Here is a 21821-nt window from a genome sequence, read left to right as displayed (position 1 = left end):
CTTTGAATGACCTTTTCTTTCATTCACTTATTTTTTTTCCCTTCCTCTCTACTTCATTTAACAGACGTTTGACCAGGTAGTATTTCAAACTCTGTGAATACTACAGAAAAAAAAAAATGAACAAAATCTCTGCTATAATAGCACCTGTGGACATAGGAGGTGGGGAAAGGGCTGTAAAAGGTCAACAAATAAATTTGAAGTGTGTGTGTGTGTGTGTGTGTGTGTGTGTGTGTGAGAGAGAGAGAGAGAGAGAGAGAGAGAGAGGGAGGGAGGGAGGGGAGAGAGAGAGGAGAGAGAGAGAGGGAGAGAGAGGAGGGAGAGAGAGGAGGGAGAGAGAGAGAGGAGAGAGAGAGAGGGAGAGAGATAGGGAGAGAGGAGAGAGAGAGAGAGGAGAGAGAGAGGGAGAGAGAGAGAGAGAGAGAGAATGAGAATAAATGTGCATGTGTGAGAGTGTGTGTGTTTGTGCCTGTGTGTGGCAGAGAGAGAATGAATATGTGTATGTGTGTGTGTGACAGAGGGTGGGGAGAGAGGGGAGAGTGTGTGTGTACTGTGATGGAAACAGAATAAGGAGGATTATGGAGAGGGAGAGGGAGGGGAATGGAGCGAGAGAGATTGATGTGTGAACTATCTTACACTATGAGGTCAAGATGGGCCTCTCTGGAAGTTTGCACTGGAGGCTGAAACCTAAAAGAAACATGGAAGCACTTCCCGTTTCTATCTGGCTGTGGGAACACAGACACACCAGACAACTTAGGAGCTGTCTGGAGTCTCTCAAGGTTGGATGGAGCAGCGTGAACAGAGGAGGGCACTGCGAATCTGTGTTGAGTGTAAAATATGTACCAGTGTGTGTGAGGTAGAGTGTGTGGGTCACGGTAGACCACAGCAAGTGTCTGGGACTTCACTGTCCTCTGATGGGAACCAGGGAGGGTTTGAATAGGTCGATAGCTTGCCCGGCTTTCTTCTGGTGGGCTCTCTCTGAACTTTTGTCCACTTGTCCAGACCAGGACAGATCCTTTGTTTCTTGATTAAGTACATGGGAACCAATTAAAGGAAACAATGGGAGATGTGCAGAAGATGTTATAATTGCCACCGAATAAGACATTCATTCATCAAACTCCATCATTCAGGAAAGCATAAACAGAGATATAAAGTCCCTTGTGCTGCGGCTTATCAGCAATCACATCCTTACTGAATTTAAAATTAACTTCATGGGTCTTCTGCATCTGTATCTTCTAAGGCATTAGGAAAGGCCCCTGACTCTCTGTATGTATATAGGTCAGCAGGCCCCTCCCCCTCACAGATCTCCACAAGGTAGGAGAAGAGAGACCCTTGCTATGCATGCTGTTTTACTTCTTAGGCCGCAGCAATGTTAGTTTGCTTCGCTTCCTGTCCAAGCATAAGGGTAGCAGGGCAAGAGCCACACGGTCGCAAGGATGTACCCTGATGTCAGCGGCAGCAAGGCTAGCTTAGGTAATCATTTTCCATGGGGGAATATATAATAACAACACTGCCAACTTCTCCTGTTTTCCTTTTTAATGTTTTTACTTTATCTTTGTTTTCACGAAACGTGTGTGTGTGCGCCCAGCGTACAGGTAGATGTCAAAGGACGTCTTGAAGGAGTCTCCTCCTGCCACCATGTGGATTCCGGGCTTGAATTCAGTTCATCAAGCGAGTTCTGTTGCTTCACACTGAGTGTTGTCACCACCTCTCGTCTGATTCTTCAGTAACGTTGAGTTACTGAGCGTTCTGTGCCCATTTTGCCCTACCATGGTGCATGTGTGTGCTTGCAAGTGTATTAGTTACGGTCCTAGAATATTTAAAGGCTCTTTCATGACAAACGTTCGATTAGGAAATATGCATAGAGCGGGTCTCTGCAGGCAGTGGAACCTGTTCAAACAGTGAAGGTTACACAGTCAGGTTCTACCAAGTTTAACTTTCCTTTTTTTTTTTTAAAGAAAGACTTTTAGGAGCTTCTGGGAAGTTATGAAACCAGTATGTGAAGAAGGGCAGTCATGATGAAAAGTGTGATTTATACTGTAAACTGAGGTTGTATATATAGTTTTGGCATCAAAAGGGCTTGGAATTGAATATCCATCCATTCTTCCATACACTTAGCTGTGCATGACATTGGCGAGTGACTTATTCTAAGCCTTGGTTTCCTTGCTCCCACAATAAGGCCAATACCTGCTTCACACAGATGTGCGGAGGATTAAATTTAATAAACGTGGCATAGTGCCTAGTGGGTGGAAATAGTAGATAAATGATAACTATTGTAAAAATATTATTGGTATTCTGTGTCCTGCAATGTGGTTCTCTCCCACCAAGCTCCAAGTCAATTAAGAAATAATTTCATGTTTCTAATTTGTATGTGGTCCAGTTAAATGAAGGAAAAAAAGCATTATGGAAAAGTAATATTTGAGGGTAATTGGTGCCAAAAGAATCTTAAAATAAAAATATAAGTCTTGTTATTAATTCCTTAGAACAATCGTTTGTTGTAGTTCTGTGACAGATTTATTGACTACAACATTCATTTACAAAGGCCAAACTAATAAGAAGTCACCATTGGCTGTGATAATAGCGTGTGATTACAAGCTTGAACCATGTGTACTTATTTGGCCTCATTCCAGAGTAATAAATTATTTCAAACTCATTTCATCTCTTGAAAATCCTTATGATTTAGGTCACACGTTAGATTATATGAGTAGCGGCCCTAAAATTCATCCTCTAAAATAAATTCTATGATTCTGAGCTGTTTTAAAATTGAGGCACCTCAAACACTTTTCAAACAGGCATAACATGAAGAGGTCGCATGGTTTCTCTAGCCTCTAATTTCCCTTTTTCATGCCTGTTTCATTCTTGTTTCTAATAGTTGTGTTTCCCCACCCACACACTTTTTTTTCCCCCAAGTAGCTCTGTGCAGAGAGAATATATTGCTAAATATTACTGCAAGGGAATGTTTACAGATGCAAATGACTCCTATTTAGGGAGCTCATGATTAAAATGTGAAAGAATATGGCGCTAGAAAGCATATGAGTAACCTTTGAAAACATTCTCATAATTGACTATGGGGAGAATATCTGTATGTATACACACACACACACACACACACACACACGTATCTATTCTCCTCATAATATAGAATATTACAAGTATATTCTAGAGTTGAACCATGGGATCATGGTTGTGAGTGTGTGTGTTCTGCATGTTAGACGGGCTCACATTGAAACCCACTGGTGTAATGTTAATTTAGATATGTTCACCATGTCATCATCATGAACCTATGGGAGTGGAATGAACTAGAAAGCTAGTGGACGAGAAGGAACAAGACACACACACGCGACAGGTGAACCCGTCAGTCTTCACGAACCTATCTCTCTGGGACACACAAGGGGCATCTAAGCTATTTTCATCTCTCAGATGTTTTGAGGCTAATAATATATTTCCTTCTTTTATATTTTAAGTGCTCGGGAGTAGACGGTTAATGCAGTAGACAGTTAATGCGAAGTGAAATCTGTAATCATTTGGCAGCCCCCCCTCTCCCTTTTTCCTATTTGCAACAATGAAGACCTGCCCTTGGTTTCTTGTTTTTAAGATTAACCTTCTGAAGTCAGCACAGAGATGAGCGTTTGTTTCTCCTGGCTGTGGAAAGTGGTATCTTGAATTCTTTGGGGGGTGTAGTAGCCTCTACTTCTGTTCCCCTGTGGATGGGTCTGGAGGCCTGCCTGGATCAAGTCCCGGCCAGCCAGGGCACTAATGAACATGTCATGCGCGCCTGGCGTTCCCCAGTCTCTGGCACAGCTGTGGCACTCTCCTCTCCCTCTTCCCCCCAACCCCCCTCCTGCTGCGAGGCACAGCACGCTGGCCATTTGTTGGCAAGTTCATATTTCACACTGCAGGGAATTGAAAGGATTGAACAGACAGAAGAAGAGTTTTATTTGCAGTAGCCTACGTATCCCCAGACTCTGATTTGGCATAAAACATCTGCTTCATGATCTGCTTCAAGGCCACTTCCCTTCCTCCCACAAAGGTTACGACTTGAGGCAAGCTGTGCCTCCACTGGCGGGAGGGAATTTGCCCGAAGACTTGATTTAGTCAGAATCAAAGCATCCTGCCACAGAATTTCTTTTTTCAATTATCTCCGAAGAGGCAACCAGACTTTCAATGTATCAGTATAATAAATGTATTGAAACAAGGCGGCCGTCCCTGCCCTGTTGCTACCGATGGGAGGCGCTCATACAGTTTTGCATCTACACCCCAAAATACACAATAAGGGTGGCCTTTGGATGTCTCTTGGATCATCAGCATGATAAATAAGTACCTGCACTGCTTCGGTCTTTCCTTATATAAAGGCAAATTGGCTTTTTGCCGAGCGCAATCATTGCTGTTTTTCATGGCAAAGACTCATTGCACAGCCTCTGCCTCGTGGTATAGTCTTAATTACTAATTATGCTTACTGGCATGATTTTGTTGTACATAGCCATATTGTGTGTGTGTGTGTGTGTGTGTGTGTGTGTGTGTGTGTGTGTGTGTGTGTGCAAGACAGCCCTTACTAGCCTTACAGACATAGATAAAAAATTAAATCCTGGCATTTTATTATGCTAGAGCAATTAGATGTCCTTGTAATGGAAACATGACATCTTCATTGCTCTCCTTTGTATTTCCATGTTTTAATGCAGACATTTACCAGAATTGGATACAACCTTATACAACACTACACACACACACACACACACACACACACACACACACACACACTAATTGAATATCTGCATATCTCCAAGGGGCCCTGTGGTGGAAGCCATGTATTCATCTTCTTTACTTCTTAGGCCACTTTGGTTTAGAGTAAGGACCGTTGCGTTTTATGAAGTGCCTTTTTCTATAAAGTCAGAACCTCACAGCAGTGCACAGAAAGCCGATGGTATAAAGGAGCTAAGTAGAGTCTTTAATAGAGAGCGCTGGGTTGTAAGTGTTTTTGTTCCTACAGAGCAGATAGATTTGGCTCCATCTGTTCCATATTCATAACAAAGGAGCGTACTTACAGGAGGGCCAAGTTCCCTGGAGCCGCCTGGTAATGATCTTTTCACCAGAAAGACAGAATGTGAACCCGGTGGCTTGGCCCCCACAAAAAGCAGCTGGCAGGATGGCCCTTCAGAATCCCGATTTCCTTGTAACTCAGGTTGACATAAAACTTCCCAATACAGAAAAGTGGGAAAGTGCACAGGGATCCCTCATCTCCCTACAGCTCTGTGGGGCTGGGGAGTTCAGGATGCGCATGCTTGCCCTTGCCGGGCCCAAAGCCACAGACCGCAATTAGACAGTGTGGCCAAAGCTGCTTTGACGTGTCTGAAGGTATCGCGGGGGAGAAGCCCTCCTTCATTTTTAAAGTTGTTTCTATTCAGACTTTTTAATCTCTTCTAAAACTGAGGTTAATGAAAGGAAATATGACTTACACCACAGAAGGAAAAAAACCCCTGTTGAGTTTTGTAATTAACAAACTTCAAAGCCAATTTCAGCTGAAACCCCTTAGATTAAAAAGATAGGTTGACCTAGGAGTTTTCCTTCACAAAACAGAGGAAATGTAAAAATCTACCCCCCAAAAGTACAATAAATATCCTTTATGCTGCATGTGGTACCAATATTGAAACAAATTATTCCTTAAGATATAAACAGCACATTGGCATTAAACAGTTGGCTTTAAAAATAATAACAGTTAATGACCAATGAATAGAATACTTGCTTTTCTTTATGATTTTAAAATTTTTTACATACAATTATATAATAAATATAGTTATATATGTTCCTTTGTGCTCCTCTCTTATCCAGCCTCTTGCCCATATTCACTGTCTCCTTGTCTTTGACCATTGTTACATATATATATTAATATATTATTAATATATATGTAAGTATGTATGTATGTGTATATATATATATATATGTAACAATATAGAATGCTTGTTTTTAGGTTAACCTCACAATAAGTTAAAAAAAAAAAAAGAAGGAAAGAAAATAAAAAAGAAACATGAAAAATCATAACATTCTGCAAGTTTTGCATACTAAACTCCCTAAAAGTACACAATTGACTTATTTAATATATTTCATGTTAAAGTTATAATTCCTATTTACCTACCTATTATTATCCATCTTGCTAGCATCTGTGCACTATCTGCTTGCTAAACTAGGTTACCTGGCAAAAGAGGCAGTGAATAAATCTCTTCACACGTTCGCGGCAGCAATAAAGTGGGGGAAGTTTTCATCTTACTGTTGTTGTACTTGCCCTGTGAGTTTCTGAGAATATAAAAGCAATATTAGCAGGGAATTGAATGCAGCAGATTTGTCTGATGATCCCGGGACTTGGAACACATGGGCAACTATTTCTGATTCGTTCAGCTTTTATTTCATTTATTTACTCATTCCTTCAGAAATATTTTAGGGATGCCTGCTTTATGCCAACTATTGTGTTATGTTTCAGAAACTTCCTGGTATATTATAAAATATATCAGGTAAACAGCACTTCCAAATTAGGCTCACCTGTTGGAACTCCCAACATAACTGGGAATGAGACAAAAACCAGAGAACAAGCCAGTCCTACTGGGATCTGTAGTGAGATGTGACAGAGAAAAATGGAGCCAGCTTTCAACTGGCTGACCATAGAAGGCTGCTCTGTAGGTGACGGTCTAGCCGTCTCAGAAGCAGGAGTGGCATGAAATCTTGGTGCACAGGAAAGTACCCTTTATTCTTTAAAAATTTGTATTATGCCGAGAGAGGTTAGGGAACATACGTGCTGTGGCACATCTGTGGCACATATGTGGAGGGCAGAAGATAACTTGGGGGGTTGGTTCCCCCGTATCCTGTGGGTGTCAGGAATTGAACTAAGGTCATCGAACTTCGTGTCAGGAAGCTTTGCCCACTAAGCTCTTTCTCTCAGTTGTTTTATTTTGTTTCTGAGACCGGGTAGCCCTGGCTGACTTGATACCTTGAACTTTACGGGGTCATCCTGTTTCAGATGCCAAGGACTGGGATTATAGGGGTGTGCCCAGTGCCAAGCCAGAAGGGCATCTTGTGCCCATTTCATGTAGAGTATTACTTTGGCTTTAAAGTTTGATTTCAAAGTGTATACATTTTGAAAAATAATTCTTTCTTATTTCAGAGGCAAAACTAGCATATGTCCTTTTAATGGTTTTATGTTGGGAAATAGTTTGCATGTCACCTTTGAAAATGTAGTTTTCATATTCTTTAAGTGTTTCAGTTCTCTGGCCTCACTGTTTGAAACTGTTTAAGCCTAAGGTCTGCTTGTCACAAATGAAAATCATTCTCCCCATTTGTAGGTATCTTTTAGTTTTCATTTTTGAGATAGGCTCTCAGTGGCCTGAAACTCCACATGTAGCTAAGAATAACCTTGAATTCCAGATCCTCTTGTTTTGCCCTCTCAAGCACTAAGACAGCGGACGTATACCACCATCCCTGGCCATTCCATTGTATATTTTAACTTAGAATTGAACGTCTAAATTGAGGTTCAAATTAGCAGAAGTTGTCACACATTTTTTTTTAATATTAAAGTTTTATGCTGGGCATGGTGGCACATGCCTGTAATCCCAGCACTTGGGAGGCAGAGGCAGGTGGATCTCTGTGAGTTTTGAGGCCAGCCTGGTCTCAAATAAATAAACAAATAAAGGAAAGAAATTCAGAAAAAAAGTTTTGTATTCATATAGATGAAATACTGATTCTGTGATTTCTTAAAAATCCTTTTTAAAAATGACTATACCTTGGTTAAAGGACTATTACAGAGTTCCTGAGGCTGCAACCTGATGTGGTGACCAAGCTATCTTATTGTTGCTTCTTAGTGATGGGAGCCAGACTGGCTTCTCACCTGTGACCCGCATTGCCCAGCATTACCGTTATGTTTGATATTTCTTCAAGAAGCACATGGCTACTAGATTCCAGTGTCACCTCTCATTCTATTCCTCTCCTCACTAGAAGGGCCTGTGACCTCTTCCTACACGGTCTATGCTTCAGATTCAATGCCTTGTTGCCTTTAACAATAGCCATGTCCCCTTCACTTATCTCTTGGGACCACACACTTACAGAGCTTAAAATACTGCCTATTTGAATTTTGTATATCTCTGTAGTTCACTGACTATTGGTTGTAGTTTCCAAGGTCATTCCATAAGGAAGAATGTGTGGCAAAGGAAAAGAATTGCCCTTTTATAATTTATTTGGGGGAAAATTTAGTATGACACCTCCCCCCCCTTTATTTAGCTATATTTATTACTATTTTGCTTTATGGATGACCAGCACAATACTTTGCTGCAGACTGGTCTTTTTGTTAACCTCTGATCTCATCTTTATATCTGTAGTGCATATTCACTGCGGACAAACTGCAGTTCCAAATACCTGGCCCGGCCCCCGTTCCTATGGATCTGCCTCTCAAGTGTAATAACAGAGAAGAGACTCAATACCCTATTCTAATATTATGCAGAATGGGGTTTGTGATGTTGTGAAGGAGACAGAATCCGATGCTGCAAGACCCAAGAAGACCATTGGAGACAGGGGCCATATCTCTGAGAAGTAAAGTAAAAGGTCATGAGCGTTAGAAAACAGTTTGTTGGAGGTAGTGTGTCAGGACCAGCCTTAATGTGTATCAAAGGAGGAGAAAGAGAGGGCGAGACAGAGAAGAAAATTAAGGCAAGAACTGGATTATGAAAGACCGTGGCTGCTGTTCTGTGGGCCGCTAAATAGGGAACACAGCCATCCCTCCTGGAAATGTCTCGTGAACAGACAGAGTAAACTAGAGCTTAGACCCTAAGCTTTGATTTTTGTTACTATATCACTATAAAAAAAATCTAGTAAAGCTTTTGTGTGTGTGTGTGTGTGTGTGTGTGTGTGTGTGTGTGTGTGTGTGTGTGTGTGAAATAAACTGTGCAATCTTGGTACCTAAGCTACTCCCTCCTTGGTAAAATTTAGCCTGTCAGAGAGAACAAGTTGTTCTGAGTTTCAGAGTAGCCCATTGCTCAAACCAGTGGGTATTTGTCTGTTTTACCTTTACTCCCATCAGAAGCAGCAAATATGGAGAACTTGGGGTAGTGGTTAAGAAAAATAAGTCAACAACCCACTGATTGGTGCAAATAGGCAGTTGCCTATATTTTACAGAAGAATGCTTGACAAAGAAGCACAACACCTGGGGGTGGGAGGGTGGGGCACGCTGAGGCCTCTGTGTCTGACATTTTTTTGCTGATTTCCGTGATGCTATTCCTGGCCCGAGCCTTTGAGTGCCCAGCTTGGCGGCCTCTCTGAAGAACCCACATTTCCATCTCTTGTCTCCTGTGCTCCTAATTTAATAGCATGCTCACAAACTTAAAATGGATCGGGGTGGGGGTGGGGGTGGGGGAAAGCAAATAAATTCAATGTTCATAGGCTTTTCAAAAAGCAAGAGGCTCTTGAATGCTGTTTCTCGTTCTCTACGTATTCCCCCTGGCCTGAGTGAACAGTGACACAGACATATACAGAGAAGCACATCTTTGTCACTGTCACACTCCTACGACATTCATAAACAATGCAAACATAACTGTGGTAGAACCCAACTTGTTAATATTTAGGCTACAGTGACTGATGCTGGTAATCCCCCAAATTCATGCGGCCGAAGCAGGAGGATCACTTAAACTCAGGACTTATACAGTAGTAAGAATACGCCTCTAACGTGCAAGCAGACAGGCAGTAGATAACCTTGGCTGCAAAGAGCCACACGCCATCTTCCCTGTTACCTCCCCTAGCCACCCTTCTCTCTGTGTTTGTATTAATAGAGGTCTGGTTCTGGGGAGGTGACTCAGTGGTGAAGAATTATCTGCTGCTTTTCCAGAAGTCTTAGCTTTGGTTCCCAGCACCCACATCAGATAACTAGCTCCACTTTCAAGGGATCTGATGTGATCTTCTGGACTCTGTGAGTGCCATACTCATATGCATAAACTTACAGCACAAATGCAGAAGGAAAGGGAAGGGGGGCAGAGAACCACTAGGGACCTTAGAAGGCCCCAGTTAGGCTCTTACTTTCGGAAATGCCTTGCTAAGGAAGGAATAAAACAAATTGGCACTTATCAGTCTGTGGTGCAATAATATTCTAAATCTGTAGGGATAGGCCACCCGAACTTCCAAGTGAATTCCAAAGCTCTGCATGCCCTCTAACATGGGTCATAGTTAAAATCTCCTGAGAAGGGAAGAGTCACCAGGAAACTGAGGCATGGACAGATTAAGCAGCTGGCTCAGAGCCACAAAGAAAGGTCAAAGGGCATGAGTCTGGGCAGAGGCTAAGCATCGTATGTGCACTGAAATCACTAAGCCATGTTTCTCCCTAGGGCCATTACCGCAGGTGTCTGGTATAAGAGGAGTTATAGAAGAGGCTAAGAGATAGTAAGTAACTCAGTTCTGAGGAGTTCTTTGACTTGTATTAATGACTAAATTAGTAATTTATTGTCATATTACGGTAGTGCTTCACAAGGATAGTGTTCTTCCAGTTAATACAATAGATGACTGTAGGAGGGACCTGTGCCGACAGTCACTCAGGTAGATTGACGACAGATAGGTCGGCAGATAGATGCATAGATAGATGAATGGACGCATGGATCGATAGGTATGTTAGGGACCTACAGAGAAGGAAAAGTACAAATCATCCCACTTGAGAGATTCCAGGAACTCTGCCTTCTTTCTACCTAGGCCCTTTTGTTCTCATTACCTTCGTTATGTGCCTCTAGCTAAAGAACGTTTTTCTCATGGCTCTGGTGATCATGTTTTTGCTTGCATTTTTTTTTTTTTTGCCAGATAATGCCTATCTGGTATAGCAAGTTCACCAAAGTTGCCACAAATAAGAGTGAGAGAAGCATCTGACCTGTCAGGCGTGGACCACCTCTAAACACTGCAGCCTCAGGCAGGGCTCTTTCTGAGACCCGGTGAGACATGAGGTGCTGATAGGGAACCAGCTTTGTTCTAAATGCTCAAAGATGTACAGTGGTAACACACACACACACACACACACACACACACACACACACACACACACACAACCCCCCATACACACAGACACACACACACAACTAACAGTAAAACTCACACTTTCCTCATGTCTAGGGATTTTAAGTATAATTGTCGAAATGTGGCTAGGTGGAGTAGATTTTTTCACTCAGTGAAGATGGGTAAAGTCTAGAGTCACAGGCTTGGAGTTAGTTAAACAATTGTAGAACAAATTGTAAAGACTGTAAACTCCGGGGGTGTTTTTTGGCTTATGATTCAGTAAAGACCAAGGAATAGAGAGGGGACAGTGGAGGCCCCATGTAGTAGAAACAGCTTGTCCCTGAACTTTGAAGGTCCAGTAGAAATTCGCTTACATGTCATGTAAATGTACATAAGCATGATTTTGCCCTATTTACTTCCAGAAAAGAGTGGACCAGACCTTGTCTTTGCCATTTAAGTTTTCTAAGAATGGTAATCGATCTACCAAGATTTAGCTGCTGGAATTTGCATGCCACTGAAGCTAGTTTGTGACTAGAAGTTGGCCTAAGGGCCTGGGAAGCCAGGTCAGGGTCAATGGTGAGGTGGGTAGAGCCTTCCTTCCAGTTTCACTTTCTTTGAGGTGACCCAGCTGCACTTTATTTTCCCTCCTTTGCTCTGAACTTTACTCTAATTATTTTTCCCCTACAGTCCCCTGGTGTTGAAATCAAGTTTTAACTTAGAGAGTGTGTTTTTTCAATCTTTCTTGTTATGTTGTGGGAAACATATCCCTTCCCACCTTCTAGTTTGTATTTAAAAAAAAAAAAACTATTCCCAGGGCTGTACTAAAGAGTCTAATATGTGCACAGCATTTTCAATTTCTCCAAGGTCTCTAGACTTAGTAACCCCCTTTCCAGTTTTTACATCTGTGCCTTACCTTGACTTGCCGGTGATTTAAGTCCTGAGACATTGTGGCTCCAAGAGGTGACATGTGTTGGCAAATTAGGCAGCTCTAGTAGTTGCTCTTGGAGTGTGAGCTCTATAAACCAAGGGTGGTGACTTTGGGGTGAGGGTATAGCTTACTGGTAGAACACTAGGCCTAACATGCATAAGGCCCTGGACTCAAGTCCAGGCCACAAATTTCTCTCTTAAGTCTAGTTTATAATAGGTGAGATGTATTCCATCCTAATTGGTAGGATTTGTTTCTCTATGATAATTGAATATACATTTTTTAAAAGCAGGTAGCTAGTTGCAGTTCATTGCTATTCTTCCCTAAGATGAGGCCTAGCTTGTTTTTGCTTTTTTAAACTCTGTGTGTGTGTGTGTGTGTGTGTGTGTGTGTGTGTGTGTGTGTGTGTGCGCGCGCGTGCGCGTGTCTAGTAACCATTTTCTGAGATGTCCATATGGCTCTGGTTAATCTTTCTCTTCTTCCCACCATTTTCTGTTCCCTGCCCTCTGTCCACATGTACAAAATGGATTTTATTGATTCATTAAGTTCTGGGAGACATTTCCAGCACCACTCTGGATTTAAGTAAAAAAAAAAATATTATTTTTGCATTTATTGTTGAGTGAATAGTGCTTAATTCTGGCTTTACCTGCCTAGTTTTCATACATTTATATTGTGTGTTGAACTGCATGAAAAAACCTACAGGGGAAAAACTGTGCCCTGCTAACAGCTAATACTCTTATCTTTTCTTTTGACTTGCTTAAACTGAGAAGCACTGCAAATGTAGTGGGGAAAACTGCATCTTTAATGCCCTCACACACCCTCCTTTAATGAGAGGACAGTGGCTGGCTGTTGGCAGAAGAGTCCCAGAGTATCCAGATTGACATGGATTCAGAAATGAAGCCTGTGGCCTTTGGAATTGCGATTAGAGGCTGAGCGAAGTTATCCGGGGTTGGTAAATTACTAGGGAACACAACACTGGGTCTGACAATTTCACAGCCTAGAACCAGGAGTCTTACCCTTCCCCGACAAGCTTCTGGATCTCAGAGAACTTGCTTTGGGCATTCTGAACTCTCGTACTGTTTACATTCAGTATGGCGACCTGTATAGAAGATCACGCATTGGTGTTTTTGAATAAACGGAGAACTTTTTTAAAAGTCCTTTCACTTAAGGTGTTTTTAAAGCTCGCCGTTCTATTTTGCTTCCTAGATTTGGTGAGAAAGAGTCTCTCTTCTGATCCAGGTTCAGATTGTATTTCTTTTATTTCAAAACTCATTTAAGTTCACCCAGTAATTTCAAGTTGAATTGAGAGGCGTCACTCTAATTGCAAGGAACAATCCAGGTTGGCTCCATGAGGAAAAACAAACTATGCTGCCTCAGAAGGAAAATGAAAAACGGGTTTCAGACTCTAGAGTAGGAGCAAATATTCTTTAACACCCACTTAGAATTACCAATCTTCCAGATTCATTTAAGCAGTTCCTGTAACAGTCGCTTGAAACAGAAACGAGGAAGTGGTCCAGTTGTCTGGGACCAGCAGGCGCAGAGTGAGAGCAAACGGCTCTGAGGAGCAAGAAGGGCATGACTGACCATGCGCGGAGGATGCTGCCGTGCCCTCGTCAGTCAATCAAAACTCAGCCGCGAGAAACCTGGGATCACATGGGGTTGTTTGTAAAATACTTACATCAGCTAATGATTGATTGATAGCTTGGCTCAGCCTGCCTAACTGTGTCTAAAACAACGGAATTGAGAGTCAGAAATCCAGGTTCGGCTCACAAGGCCACAGTGAGTTCTATAGGGTCCTCTAAGAAGGACCCTCTTTCTCGCACACTCACGTGATTTTCAGCAAGACTCGGTCCCTGCTGTGTTTGCTAAGGAGCTTCAGTTTCTCCTGTTCTCTTGACAGGAAGTTTCCTTTCATCCGTGTTGCATGGGTCTCTCCATTGTGAATCTCACAATATGGGACGCTGCTTCATGTAGGGGCGGGGTATTAGCAAGCAGGAAGTCAGCAGCTTTTGCAACGTGCTCACAGAGATGACAAGTCCTAGCTTTTGCTGTCTTCTGTTCGTTAGGAGCAAGAATCTAAAGTCAACGCACCTTCAAGGGGATGGGATTAGGGAAAGGAGATGGGAGATTGGGGGATTGTAGAATCTGGCGGAAACGCTGAAAACTGGTGCACAGGCGCCCACGTCAAGCATGATGCCAGCGCACTCTTGCTCTACCTAAGCAATAGACTAACATTGGCCTGAGGTACGACTCTCACGTTTGCAGTGCTAAATATAGCACTATAAGTACCAACTTGGGGGCCAGCAATGTGGTCCCTCACAGGTGCTACACTGACTAGATGCTGAGCCAAGCTTGCTTGAGCACCAAGAGGCCAAGGGAGCGAAACTTCGGGAATGATTAAACTTGGGGTCTCTGAGATCATGAAGTCAGGCCTCATGGTCATATTAATATTGTTATTCTGAAAATGGAGAGACAGAGAGGGTCCTAGTTTGTTTTCCATTATGTGCCTTGATGTTTTGTCCAGGAACAGGGCCTATGGACAGGTTCATAAAATAATTTTGTTTGTTTTAATGGTTCCTCTTTCCCTTGTCCCAACTTCCCAATCCCACATATACATATTTACTAGCAAAATGAAATTTTAAAATGTGAATTTATTATAGACACCAGCTATTTAACACTCTCATTTAATTTGAAGTCTTTTATTAGAAAATCTGTGAACCTTTATAAGAAGAATTCAGGTTTTATTCACCTATTCAGGTGAATAACTCCTGGGTCGCCATATCTCTGATTTGGGGATTTAGGGATGAGCATTTTAATGCTTTTTCTCTTCTTGCTCTTGATTGGCTCTTGGAGACTCTACTAGCACACTTGGAGACAAAGTGGATGCTTCCTTCACAAAGCTGGACTGGGTCTTTGGGTGAGCCTTGGTTACCACCTGACCATTCCAGCACCCTAAACTATAGCTAACGTATATACCACAGCGTGGGCTCGTGATGCTGGCCAACCCGGGGATTTTAAAAGTATTTGAAGTGGCAGATGACACAGCAGGAAAATATATAATGTACTTTGGTTTTCTTCACTACCAGTTCTCATTGTTGACTATTCTTTTTTTTTTTAAAGGAAAACAGCACAAGGTATGATAAATGCACATATAATTATTTATAATTTATCTATAAATTATATATAGGCTTTTTAAACTAGGGAAGTTAATGGTGATTCTTACAAAAATGATGTTTCTCTGGAGCCCGAGGCATTAGCATTACCTCTCTCCCGGCATATTTGAGGGTCTTGATCTCTCACTTCTACCTGTAGCTTTCTTTGTCTTTACAAGTCATCCTGAGAGCATTTGACTTGTACAGTGACTTATGTGTATATTACACATCCTAATTACTATGATTTTTCCCCCCTGTGGGTTTAGTGCTCTGCCCTCTGCCTTCTGTTTCCTTATGATAAGCAAAACACTTTAAAAAAAAAAAACAAATTATCTCATATCTTCCAAGACTGCTAATGGCTAACCATCTATATTTAAGGTAGAATAAATGTATTCACCATTGGGAAGCCAAGGAGTGTGGGGCACAGAAACTTAACGTGGAATAAGCTGTAATCTCATTAAAAAATAAAAACTTTCAATAAATAAAGGGAGTTTCTGTAATATATGGGATATATTTTGAAATGTTTAACTTTTTTTCTTAATTTATGCAGATTACATCTCAATTTTTATCCCCTTGCTTGTCTCCTCCCATTCCTCCCTCCCTCCCTCTTTCACCCTATTCCCATCCCCTAGATCTGTGACAGAAGGGGAACTCCTCCCCCACCATATGGTCACAGCCTATCAAGTCTCATCTTGGTAACCTTCCTATTCTTCCTCTGAGTGCTACCAGGCCTCCCCACCAAGGGGAAGTGGTCAAATATGGGGCACCAGAGTTCATGTCAGAGTCAGTCCCCGCTCTCCGCACGACCGTGGATAGTGCCCTGTCCCTTGTCTAGATCTGAATTAGGGGTTCAATATTTACTGCGTGTATTGTCTTTAAGCTCAAGGTATGGTTTGATTTCTCTCTCGGTGTGGAAAATAAGGAAGTCAGAAGACTAGGGTCTAGCAAAAGCCACTTCTTATGTTGGTTGCTCTGTTGCGCTATGGTTATCCTCCATGGACTGGGACTAGAGCTAATGGAGCCGAGCTACTGTAGTTTGCACATGAATTCACAAAGCACACTGTGTGTGAATCGTCTTCACCCACAAATGTTCCAAGGGATTAGAGTAAAATAATCAACCACCACCACAAGGGTCAGTCCTGTTACTGTCACGGCTTTTCCTGGTGATAGGTGAGTCAGTGATTAGGGAGGCTGGAAGGAAGGAAGCCTGTTTGTTCACACTGTGTAGAAGAACATTCAGTATCTCTGACTCACAGATGAATTCCACTTGTTCGGGAGCCAGGGAGGCCCATGTCCCTGGTGGTGAGCTGGCGAGACCGTGCTGTCATCGATCTGATAAGTCCTCATTTGCTCTTGATACGCTGGGCAATAACTTAATGTCCTAGATTTAATTTTCTATATTGAAAAATCTGAAAAACCTCTCTTAAATTAAAAGAAAAAAAAAACTTCCTCACATAAACAGTTACACACATTTGCGCAAGATACATATACTTTGCTTTGAGCCCACGTATCTTGAGGTTATCACGTTATTTGTATGCGGCGCGACAAGCTCTCGGAGTTTGAAGTGAGTGAGTTTATCTCAGCTCAGATGAGCCCACTGTGCACATGGTATTTCTACCGCCTCTCGTGACTGGGGCCCCTGTGGGCTTTGCAATGAACTGGCCTCACCTGTGTGTACTGTATTTGCGGCATGTACGTTTGCAGCTGAGGTCCACAGGAAGGGCACCATTTCCTGGATCAGCCCATAGGGTGCAAAATGTTGTGCACTAGTTACTGTTAATGTCAGTAAGGGGAGTTTTCCCAACTTTGATTTAACGAAGGCGTACAGCACAGCCAGCTGTTAACAGTTCTTAACTGCCTGTCAGGGAGACCAGGAGAGACGTAGAGGACCAGGAACATCTTTTCTCCATATTCTGCCTTAAGAGTCTCAACAGGTGTTGCATGGTGACAGTGGAGGTCCTTTCGTGGCTGTCATCCTTGGGCTGGTGCGTGGGTGAGTTCTGCAGATTTGCATTGGCCCGTGACTCCTGTAAATAAGGAAGTTCATGCAGAAGTACTTTGAAAGCTGACTCCTCTCACTCAAAATGAGCAAATTTTTTTTTAAAGTTTCTCGTGAAGAGTAATATGAAGATGGAAGGGGGGGCATATGAAATGCAGGCTGCCTCTTTGTCACTTTCAGTATTACCAAACTGATTTTAAGCCATGTGCATTTTGATTGATGTCAGCTGCCTTTCTGAACAAAGAAACCACTTGAATGAAGCAAGTCCGCGGGGAAGAGAGTTGTGGCTCTTATTTCTGTGACTGTTGTCATTTCTAGAGAGCATCAGTAAACACATGTGGTTGCTGAGGGTCTGGCCACCCTTCAGGGTCCTTTGACACTCTACAAGGACGAAGCAGAGATAATCTTTAGAAGTAGGGAAAGTTTTTAAGATCTTATCATGAAGAGGAGAAGAAAGTCTCTTCCTTGGGTGATTTATAACCTGAAACATGTTGTCATGTTTTAGCAAGCCCACTTTATTAATTCCATCCTTCTCTGTGGAAAATTAAAAGAAGATAAATGCTCTGTTGTAGCACCGTCCTTTCTCAATAGCATACTGTGCTCACAATAGCATGGTGGAGTTGCCCAGCTTGGTTAGTCATGTAGAAAGCGCAGCCAAATTCTGAGTAAAACCTCTAATTGAATTACCTGTGGAGCACTGACAGACAAGCTTTCAGGACAGACAAAGCTCTGCCTTCCCCAGCAGAAGTAGGTCAAGTTGAAGTCCGCCTTGTAACTGTCTGTTGCTGGTTTTGACAGCACTCTCACTGTGGGGATCTTCTGGGCCCTTCTTCCTGTGGTTGAGGAGCTGCTGTTCCTGAAGCGAGAGAGTTCAAGCGTTATCCTCCCGACTTAGAGAAAATTGATGGCAGATCAAGTTAAAGGGAAGCGCCTTTGAAATAGAAGTCCTAAGCATTTTTCTATAGATTACCACATTCCGGCATGATTCTTCCTTTATTGTTTTGAAAGAAAAAAAAAAAAAAGATGGGCAAATGAAAGTCATCTTTCTATAGCATTTAGCTCAGTCTGAGAAGTAAGTAGTATTTTTATTTTTTATTTTTTTAACTTCAGGACTAGAATTAGAGTATGTCCTGAAAGAGTATACTTAGACCGTTTATTTGCATGTGAGAAACAAAAAATAATGGGTTGTTGTTCTTTCCTTTTCTCCCCTCTCTCTCTTTGTCTCACCCATAGCCTCTGCAATCCCAGACAATGGAAGAAGGTCCTGCCTAAAGCTCAAAGTCTTTGTGAGACCAACAAGTAAGTTCACAGAATGAGTTTCAGAGGGTCCCCTCACTGCGCATGCTTTATCCTATGGTCTGGTCCACGGCGACAAGATTTTTATTTTATTTTTATTTTATTTTACTGTTAAAACTTGTGTGGTATCTGTTTTGTATATCCATATCCATGTTTTAGTTTTCATCGTATTTTTTCCTCATCATTCTTCATGATGCTTTTTGTTTTTGTTTATAAAAGTACATAGCAGTTGCTAACTTGTTGTTTCTTAGACTGTTGTACCTGCACAGCAAATGGGAACAATTCTGGCACGTGGATACATGCCATTGATTGTAAAAAAAAAAAATCTCAACCTGAGTAAAAGGAAACGCTAGAGAGAAAGAAAAAAAATAAAATAAAAAAGAAGTGGGAGATTAAGGGTGTCTTCACTAACATATTTGGCTGTTATCTCTATTTTTGTTATAGATAGCTGTATGAAAACTATAGGTGTTCATGATCGTGTTTTCGATGTTAACGACAAAGTAGAAAATTCATTAGAACCAGCAGGTTAGTATGCTTAGACAATCTCTTGTTAACCAACGCATCTATCTCGCGATGCTTGAGTACTGTTTTCCCTTTCTTCCTCTCTGCATGTGCATGGTCCAGCTGTTTCCGCTTTTGCCCATTGCTAGCAGCTTGCTAATATTACTTATCTTCTACCTCATCCCTCCAGTATCTTTGTGTAGTGCATGCTAGATAGAACACAGCTTTTCTTTCTTGGACGTGGGTCCCATTTGATGCAGTGTTCTAATATAGAAGCCCTACCAGAATACTAAAATCTCACTGCCTTTTCCCACATCCCCAGGGCGTGTCGGTGGATCACTGTGAATATAAAGGCCAGTTTTCATACAAGACAGGAAATATTTCTATTGAACATGTGTATAAAACTTCCTTTTTTAAAAAAAAATCTCCAAATCCATGGATAAAAGTGATAAGACCCCACTGCACAACACAGTGACTGACTCAACATCTTTAGTTCTCTCTAGAAATTTATGTGCATCTGTGAAACTAATCTGAAAAACTATATTTCACTTCAGTATAATTTATCATGTTATTGATAGCAGTTGCCCTGCAGACATATGACGGTATTGCCGCCACAGTTATAGACAGGAGCTCCTGGAGCCGGGAGTGATCCTTGAGTACTAACACAAAACAAGTTTTCAGGATAATTTTTCTTTCTACTACTGACATGCACACGCAAATTTCCTCATCAAGGTGAAAAAAGTAAAGGCCACAAGAATATTCATTTTTCTTGAATTCCTTGAAAAGTAAAGATTCATTTACTCAGTGAGTTCAGGGATAGCCTGGTCTACAAAGTGAGCCCCAGGGCAGCCAGGACAAACCCTGTCTTGACAGAAAAAAATGACTTAACCCCTATAGTGTAGCCTACTGTGGATGATGTAAACTGGGGCAAGCCATTATTTTGCTTATAAATTTATCCTGGCCTTTGATTGCAATTAGACCCACTGTATTGGGTGGCAGGCCTCTCTCGCCACTTTGTAGAAGCGCCTGTCTTCCTTTCAACCATCCATCTATGTAGACTCAACAGTTTTCTTTATTTATCTCTCATGAACTTAAAGCTCCAGAGAAATCAAATTACTTCTTCTTCACAAAGAGATTTGAGCCCCCTTATGCAAATGAGAGGTTTCTGGGGTTTTGGTTGGTTGGTTTGATTTGTAGCAGGACCTTTCTTTGTTATGTTTCTAGAAACTAAAGGGTTTCAGTCCACTTCACCCCCTGAGTATTGCTCTACAGATAACTGTCAGTGAGCCTTAGGGACATGTACCTGAGTAAGTGTTGTGCTTCAGGACATGCAATAGCTTTGGAGCTGGAGATGCCAGGAAGAGTTTGCACTCATGGGCGCGCGCGCGCGGGCGCGCGCACACACACACACACACACACACACACACACACACACACATTCTGGTCTTTTTTTAAAGGCAAGCCTCTCATCTGTACAGTGAGCTTTGGAAGCCTTAGTGTCCCCCACTCCACCCCGGCACTCTGGTCTTTTTTTTAAAGGCAGGCCTCTCATCTGTATGGTGAGCTTTGGAGGCCTTAGTGGCTCCCCTGGGACCAGTTAGCTGCTTTAGAAAGTAGCAAGAAGTGAGTGCTGACTGCTGACGTGGAGACGTTTTAATTGTGTCCTGAAAAAGCGGAAGCATTACCGTGACTTTTCAAGGGACCAGACTTCAAGCGTGAGGACATGGCCACCACAGGGACAAGTTAAAGAGGCACTCTTTCAAAACCACAGAATCTACATTTTTCTTCTCATGGCCTAGGGAACCTGCCCAGGCCACTCAGCTTGTCACAGTTAATATCCTTGGCTCCCATTGTTAGGATAACAGTAATAGCCTCTGCCCAGTACTAGAGGAATAGATGTTCAGAGGAAACGCGCAACTCTTAGCTTCGCCAGTACATTATGTGTAGAGTGACCAGCAGCTTATGAAGTTGCCCAGGACTATAATTTTAGCATGCATTTTCCATGATCTTATTTTCTAGGTAAAGCCAATTGCCTCTCTGGCGAGCAGGAGCCTGACCAGAGACATAAGAGATTTTATAGTTTTGTTTTCTCTTTTTTTGTTGTTGTTTTTTGTTTGTTTGGGTTGGATTTTTTGTTTGTTTTTCTGGTAATAAAGAAGCATACCAAGGACTATTCTGTTACTGAGAAAATCACCTTTGAATTTGGCTAATGATAAAAATGCAATCTTTAAGAAGCTCCTACACACAAACATATGCCAGTGTCTTCTAAGATACAAATTCTTTCTCATACAGAACTTGGAATTCACAGTGGCCCCAAATCTACTAATATATAACTCACTGACAGAAGTTTGAAAAGTTTAGCAGAATGCAGTTTCGTGAATGTGTGTTTGTGTGTGGATGTTTACGCGAGATTGCTGGCAAGCACCCTCACTAACATGGGGGCAGGGGGTTGAGCCACACTGCCTGGAAATGCGAATGTGATAACAGCTTTGAGTGTTTCCCTTTGTTTCCCAGAGAACTCAGTCAGTCAACACTTGTGGTTCTTTTCCGCTGTGCTGACTGTTGGAATGAGCAGCATCTTCCTTTTAGCCGGCTCTGGATGTATGTACGGGCCTTAGGGATCCAGGAAGCCTGGAAAGCTTTCCCTGCGTGTTCTCAGCAACGTGTACTAATTCACCTGTCCGTGGAATGCATTTGTCTCTGTTGTTTGCTTGCACACTCTGCCTGCCAGGTTCCTATCGTCAGGGAAGCAGGATGATCTCAGGGCAGACATACACCACGTGCCAGGCTCTGCAATATCATTAGTGTTCTCAGTTAACCTCTGAAACCGCTGTGTGGTGGGATCCTGTAAACACGAGGCAAGACTTCATTTGGCTTCCAAAGAGGAACGCTTTCTTCCACCGAGCTACACTCACTACCATAAGTCCTAATAATCTCTCCTATGTAGGTT

The 21821-nt window shown here is 42.2% G+C and overlaps 1 protein-coding gene across 3 annotated transcripts in view; it reads left to right on the top strand.

Annotated features, from left to right (window-relative positions):
- Positions 1-21821, top strand: part of EFNA5 (ephrin A5) — a 276214-nt gene that overhangs the window by 248569 nt on the left and 5824 nt on the right. For 2 of the 3 annotated variants that reach the window (XM_084780964.1, XM_084780965.1), the window contains exons 3-4: positions 18308-18373; positions 18815-18895. In XM_084780964.1, the coding sequence (XP_084637090.1) occupies positions 18308-18373; positions 18815-18895 (147 nt within the window). The remainder of the gene's footprint in view (positions 1-18307; positions 18374-18814; positions 18896-21821) is intronic. The other variant, XM_084780963.1, reaches the window with a different exon arrangement.

Source organism: Acomys minous (genome assembly GCF_964271855.1).
Source record: "Acomys minous genome assembly, chromosome: 4".
NCBI classification, from domain to species: Eukaryota; Metazoa; Chordata; class Mammalia; order Rodentia; family Muridae; genus Acomys; species Acomys minous.
The sequence above is the reverse complement of the archived record's forward strand: the minus strand, read 5'-3'. Positions and strand labels throughout refer to the sequence as shown.